Source organism: Canis aureus, chromosome 19, assembly GCF_053574225.1.
Source record: "Canis aureus isolate CA01 chromosome 19, VMU_Caureus_v.1.0, whole genome shotgun sequence".
NCBI classification, from domain to species: domain Eukaryota; kingdom Metazoa; phylum Chordata; class Mammalia; order Carnivora; family Canidae; genus Canis; species Canis aureus.
The window spans coordinates 7,607,399-7,614,476 of record NC_135629.1 but is presented as its reverse complement, the minus strand read 5'-3'; the positions used below and the strand labels follow the sequence as shown (position 1 = coordinate 7,614,476).

At 48.8% G+C, this 7,078-nt stretch overlaps 1 protein-coding gene across 1 annotated transcript in view; it reads left to right on the top strand.

Annotated features, from left to right (window-relative positions):
* The first annotated feature begins 5,223 nt into the window (after positions 1 to 5,223).
* The window catches only part of SYN2 (synapsin II), a 203,153-nt gene continuing 201,298 nt past the window's right edge, over positions 5,224 to 7,078 (top strand). Inside the window, exon 1 of the mRNA XM_077857785.1 lies at positions 5,224 to 5,779. Coding sequence (XP_077713911.1) covers positions 5,385 to 5,779 — 395 coding nt within the window. The 5' untranslated portion in view covers positions 5,224 to 5,384. The remainder of the gene's footprint in view (positions 5,780 to 7,078) is intronic.

Below are 7,078 nucleotides of genomic sequence, written 5' to 3'. Positions count from 1 at the left end.
TAAAATACACTCATATTCTTGATCTTATTTAGTTTTCACAATAGTCTTCAAGGTCATTATGATCATTGTATCATTCTTTTACAGATGAGAAAACTGAGGCTAAAAGTGATTTGTTCAAAGTTACACAGTTACCATGAGGTAGATTTAGGAATTAAATTTATATTTGTGTGTGATTCCTAATTATAGCAAACCGGCCCAGCTGACACAGCCACCTTTGGAAAATTCAATGTCAGGGACATAGTTGTCCTCTATCCTGAGGTTGTGGAGAAAGGAATCCACAGGGCTGATTATCAAGGAGGGCTACCTGAACAAGGTGACAATCTCAGTTCAAGTGTGTTCTCCAAATGACAGGTAACATGAGTCTGGAAAGCAATACTGATGCCTTTTCTGGTAAAGCTTTTCACTTTCAGCGTGTTTCCTCCCTGTTTACATAAGAGGCCCAGAAAGCTGAGCAACTTGTTGAAAATCACAAAGCCAAGTAGTGATGGAATTTACAGTTTCTGAATTTCAAATTCGTTGTATATCTCTTTAGGGCAGGTGGAACTGAATGGGGTCCCTGATTCTGAGAAGTGAGCAAGGGCCAAAAGTGGTGTGCTCTAGTAACTTTTGTTTGAGAGGACACCTGGACAAGTGTTTGGTCAGCTGGCTTGATGTGCCGGCTTTTCCTTTAAGCTTTGTTTTTGAGCTCTGCCTGCCTTTCTCCCCGTGAGCATTCTCTGTTGCTGCATTGTTGTTCAGGGGAAGAGAGAAATCAGAGAGGCGATAAAGCATTTAAATTGGTTCCTGATTTTAGCAGGATTCTTTCATCTGCTGTTCACAGATGTGTGCCTGTGTTTATGATTCAGTGGGAAGATAAAGATTATGCAAGGAAAGGCCTTACAGAGTCCCAGGCTTCTAAAACTGGTAGAGACCTCTGAAATTCTGACATTTGGCTTAGTTGGTCTCTGAGTGATTCAGAAAGGTGAGAGAGACCCTTCTACAGATTACTCTGGGAGAAAGAACTTCTACCTAGACATGGGAATGGCTGGTTGGTCTCAGGGGGAGATAGAGAGAAAAGGCCTGAACTGTGTCAGAAGTTTATATTTTGTAGCATTTTCAAGTCCTGCTTCTCTTTTAATTCTAGAGAAAAGGCAAGACATAAGATAGACTAGAAAAGCTATACTCTTCCTGTATCTGGAACCGGGATTCACAGGTAAGGATAAGGGAAAGATTTTCATTATGGCTCATTAAAAACAGAAGCTCACTTACAAGCAAGTGTCTTTGCATACTGCACCAACGCTTCTTGGCAACGACTCAGAGGAATATGGAAAATATTGGTTTAAGCAGATGTGATTTACAGTTGTGCCAACCAATCAAAATCTTCTGCTCATATAACAAGTGATTAATGACCACACATTCCCAATTATAAAGCAATAGTCTGTCTTCCCATAAGAATGATATTCTCATTAAAACCTACCGGAAAATAACAATAAACTCATGGAATATTTGATAAAATATTTAAAAAAATATTTATTCATTCATGAGTGACACAGAGAGAGAGGCAGAGACACAGGCCAAGGGAGAAGCAGGTTCCATGCAGGGAGCCTGATGTGGGACTCAATCTCAGGTCTCCAGGATCATGCCCTGGGCTGAAGGTGGCGCTAAACTGCTGAGCCACCCAGGCTGCCCTTAATAAATATTTTTTCAATGGTCTTATAGGCCTCCATTGTATCAATGAAGGAATCTAAACCTAAGTAGTTCTTTGGGACTATTCTGGTCTAGCACTCAAGATTGGGATACTAATTGTGTGTTAAATGTTATATCAGGCTTTATTGCACATTTTGAGAGAGGCATAAGAAAGATCTTTCACGATGAGGTGCTTGTCATCTAAAAAGAAAGTTGGATAGACACTAACAACATAAACATATGCACAAATATAGCCTGTCAGAGCCTCCTTACAGATATTTAAGGGCATACTTAAGGACAGGAGCTATTCTAAGGATCAAAAAATTTAGTGATAACACAGGTGAGGTCTTTGTCTTCAAGGAATAGAGCAATACATTCTCATCACTTATCCAGTTCAGCTTTCCTGTCTTGCTTTTCCTATCTTCTCTGCCTTGAATGCCTTCTCTACTCTGTCCTGGGTATCTGAATTCCAGCCATTTCCTAAAGACTGAGCCCTATTTCCCCTGTGAAATCCTCGCATACCTCAGAGATCTTTTCTTCCTCTAGCTCCTTTAACTCTCACTGCCTGCTCCAATTTCTGGTCATTCACAGACTGCTTTGCTCTGGCTGGCTATGTGTTCACATGTTTACGAGCTGTCTTCTTAAGGGCATAACTTGGGTTTTATATATCCTTGAATCTTTATCCATGAGTGCTTAGCATAATACCCTGCATGTATTAGGTACTCACAACATGTTTTTTTAACTGGTTGATTTTAAAATATTATACATACAAGACTAATGGTTAAGGGGAATTACTTAGCAAAATATAAAAAGAAGATAATCCAAACACCTGAAAAATCAAAATGATGCAGTATATGAAATGCTATCATTAGAGATTCATGCCTTTGAAAAGTTTCCTCTGACATTCTAAAACATACTTACCGGAAGGGCAATACATTAAATCAAGTTTATTTAGTTATTAGTGATGATGTATCAATTTTATTCTCTAATAGACTGAGCTGGGTAAGAGTACATATCAACTCTCAAACAGCTAAGTCCTTACTGCCATGCCAAGGACCATGCTTCATGTTGGGGTCCAAGGTGACTAAAACATAATCCTATCCTTGAAAAGCTTACATTCAACTCACCAGCATATTTTATTATAATTTTTTAAGGGGCTGTGACAAAACCAAACACAGGTATTGAAACACTTAGCCCACCTTGGAGAATTGAGGGAAGGCTTCCTGGAGGAGTCATCAACTAGCATTCCTCTAGCCCTTCTCTGCTTAGATGCTTTCCCCACTTCTCTGCTGCTTCAAGACCCACCTCAAATGTCACCTCCTCTGAGAAGATGTTCCTTTTTTTTTTTTTTTTAAGATTTTATTTATTTATTCATGAGAGTGTGTACACACACACACACACACAGAGACACAGGCAGAGGGAGAAGCAGGTTCCTCACAGGGAGCCCGACACGGGACTCAGTCCCGGGTCTCCAGGGTTATGCCCTGGGCCGAAGGCAGCACTAAACCACTGAGTCATCTGGGCTGCCCATGAGAAGCTCTTCCTAAACCTTATAGGCAGAATGCTTCTCTCACTCCATGGTTCTCCTAAACCACCTTGCCCAATGGTATTATAGCATTCCTCATATCTTATTGTGGTTAATTGTTCCTGTGTCTATCTTCCCCATTCTCTCCTCTAGCCCACATAGATTGTGAACTTCCCCCAGACAGGGGTGACTTCCCATTCATATCAGTCTACGAAGCACTTTCCACTGCCTGGCACATGGTAGACAGCAAGACCCCTGTATTATTATAGTTGGGCCAGAGACCTCTTGAACATCACTGGGTCTCTGGCTTAGAGTCAGATTGTGCATAGGTCCCAAGTTGAGTGCCAGGTGGGATGCAGGGAGCAAGAACTGCCTGCCAATATTAATGATAAGCTGCTCATTGATTCTATTCAGTCCAACAGATACTTACTGAGAACTAGTTCAAATAAGAATAAGAATCTAGGGGATCCCTGGATGACTCAGCGGTTTAGTGCCTGCCTTCAGCCCAGGGCATGGTCCTGGAGTCCCGGTATCGAGTCCTACATTGGGCTGCCTGCATGGAGCCTGCTTCTCCCTCTGCCTATGTGTCTGCATGTCTCTCATGAATGAATAAATAAAAATCTTAAAAAAAAAAAGAATAAGAATCTAGCCACTACTACTAAATACCTACTGTGTGCCAGGTGCTTTATTTACCCAGTCTCATTTATTCTGTGTAACAACTTTGAAAAGTGTTACCTCTGTATAGCATAATGTATAAACTCCTTGAATCACTATGTTGTACACCTGAAACTAATGTAACATTGTGTGTCAATTATATGAAAATTAAAAAAAAATTAAAGTATTATCGTCTTTTATCAGATAGGGATAGCCTTTTATCATAGGCTAATTTGCCTGCCTGAGGTCCCATATCACCCAGAGTGGTCTGAATATAAAGTACTATATCTGCTGTGTCTTGTTCCAGTACAACACATGGATTAAGGATCTCTCGTGAGCGGTGAAAACAAAGGTCCAGAGGTCATACCAGATTCAGGGAACACACATGGGAAGGTAATAATCAGAGGTCTTCTTGGAGGTGGAAACAGATGTATCTAATTAGTGAACTGGAAAAAAAAACCAAATAGAAAGATTTTGAAGAGATGAACCTCTTGGTACTACCTAGGATGCTCCACTGCCTATCAGAGAGGGAAACACAGAGGGGGGCACCCTTAGGTATCCCCCTTGCGGGGAGGGGGTCTTCAGCCTTATATACGGCCTCTTCTCTCTGGTCCATGAGGAGGGGAAGAGAAGAAGGTGTTCTTAAGTGAGCCAGCCTTAAAGTGCAGTCACCAAAAATGCGTCTGCAGACCCGGTGACGGGATCTGTCAAGTCTCTGTCACCGGATGGATGAAGGGGGAATGGGGAATGTCCTTGTCTCCAAACACTGAGGAAGGGGTGTGTTTTGTTTTTTTTTTTCTCTCTCTCTCTCATCCTAGCGGTACGTGTGTGTGTGTGTGGGGGGCAGATTATTCCTTCCTCCGTCACCTGGAGTTTGAGGAGATGGCACCTTTCTCCCAGCTTTGAGAAAGGAGGTGGTTCTTTTCCTTCCCACTACGGGGAGTGTGTGCGCGCGTGTGTCTGTGCGCGCACGCCAGGGGAATGGCTCCTTTCTCACCTCAGGGTGGGGAGGCTGACACCTCTCTTCCTCCAAAGGAGTGGGGACATTTTCCTTCATCTGAATCCCAGGTGGGCCACGGCTCTTTCAGCCCCAACCAAAAAGGTGGTAGGCGTCTCGGCTCCCTTTTCCGTATTCTCAGGGAGCAAGACTGTCTGCCACGCTCTCTCCACAGAGCTCCGCTCGGGCCGCAGGAGCGCGGGCGACCCCCGGCCCTCAGGGACCCCCACGGCTACGTGCAGGGCGCCGGGGCAGCGGGGCGGGGGCGGGGCGGGGGCGGAGCCAGCTATGCGGCGCGGGGCGGGGCGAGCGGCGGCCCCGCCCCCGGCCCCGCCCTCCCCCTGGCGCGGAGCCTCGCGCCGCCCGGCCCGCCCGGCCCAGTGCACCGCGGCTGTCTGCTGGGCTCGTGCGCCGCGGACCGGGCCGCCTCAGCCGCCTCAGCGCCTCAGCCGCCTCAGCGCCTCAGCCGCCGCCGCTGCCTCAGTCTCGCCTTCCGCGCCGCCCGGCCCCGCCGCCCCGCGCGCCCCCAGCCCCTCAAGCCAGATGATGAACTTCCTGAGGCGCCGGCTGTCGGACAGCAGCTTCATCGCCAACCTGCCCAATGGCTACATGACCGACCTGCAGCGGCCCGAGCCCCAGCAGCCGCCGCCGCCGCCGCCCCCCGGTCCGGGCGCGGCCTCGGCCTCCTCGGCGCCCCCGGCCGCGTCGCCGGGCCCCGAGCGGAGGCCGCTGCCGGCCCCGGCCCCGGTGCCCGCGCCGCAACCCGCGCCGCAGGCGGCCGCGGCGCCGTCGGTGGGCAGCAGCTTCTTCAGCTCGCTGTCCCAAGCGGTGAAGCAGACGGCCGCCTCGGCCGGCCTGGTGGACGCGCCCGCGCCCGCGCCCGCCGCCGCCAGGAAGGCCAAGGTGCTGCTGGTCGTCGACGAGCCGCACACCGACTGGTAGGTGCCGGGCCGCCGCCGCCGCCGCCGCCGCTCGGGGCTCCCGGGGCTCCCGGGGCCTGCGGGCAGCTGGAGGCCGCGGGGAAGCTGGCCCCGGGGCGCCAGGGAATCGTCTCTGAGCCCCGAGGAGGGGGGTCCGCAGGGTCCCGCAGGGGGAGACGCGGGCGGGCGGTGAGTGTGCTGAGGCGGGGGGCGGAGGCGCCCGAGACGCGGATCCCGAGGTGAGACGCGGCCGCGATTTTCTCACAGCCCTCACGACACGAGCTACTTTATACAACAGGCGGGGACGGATCTTAAAAAAAAAAAAATAGAGTTTTGTTCGGCTTGGTTTTGTTTTTTGTTTTTTGAAGGGGTGGGGGTGGGGAGACGGAGCCGACTTTCAGCCAAGACACGGAAAAGCTCAGGTGGAACACTTAAAGACCAATAAAAGGCCGCCCACAGAGTGAGGCGCTGCGTGAATTTTCGGTGGGAATGGGTGTTTTGCGGGAAGAGGGTGACGGGGGTGGGGTAGTGCTCACCCGGCTGGGGGAGGCCTTGTGTCAGCGTGGTTCTCAACGCTGGTCACAGGACAGGTGTGAGAGCCCAGGTGTTCCGGGGTTTGTTCCCAGGGAGCGGGGCTGAAGTCCGTTGCAGAATAATAAAATTCTTATGTTTTGCGCAGCAGGGAGGGGATTTGTGAGTTTTTGAGTTTGTTTTTGTTTTAGTAAAAAAACAAACAAACAACAACAACAAAAAAAAAACCACGTGTGTGTGGGGGGGGGGAGGAGGAGGTTGTGAAAGTGATGGTGGTTTTTTCCAGCCGGGAAGATGATGCCCGAGGTCAAATATTCAGTATGGTTAAAAGAGCGCAAACAAATAGATCTACCTTAATGCAGGAGATAGCAACTTTGTGAAAGCATGAATGGGGTTCATTTAAGACAGATCAGCTTAAAGAGACTCTATTTTATGTAGCAGAAAGTTGGCCCAGGAGATGGCTGGGGTGCGTGGCGATGGAGAAATTGACTACTGAAGGGCTTGAAGAAATGAAGAGGCAAGGGATCTGGGTTGCTTTTTCTTCAGGAGTACGAGAAGGGTTTTATTTTTTCTTTCTCCCAAGGGTTGGGGTTAGACACTGGACCCAAGCACTTCCTCCCAAGAGTGAGGCACAGAGGAACCACAGAGCTGTTTATCTCCATTTTCTCTTTTGGCTGCTTTACTGCTTTTCTCTATCATTTTTCTCCCTGGGAGACTTGGAGGGAGGGAGTACTGGCGTGGGTGTAATGGAAGTGGGAGGTGGATGTGGAGATGCACTCCTGCTGG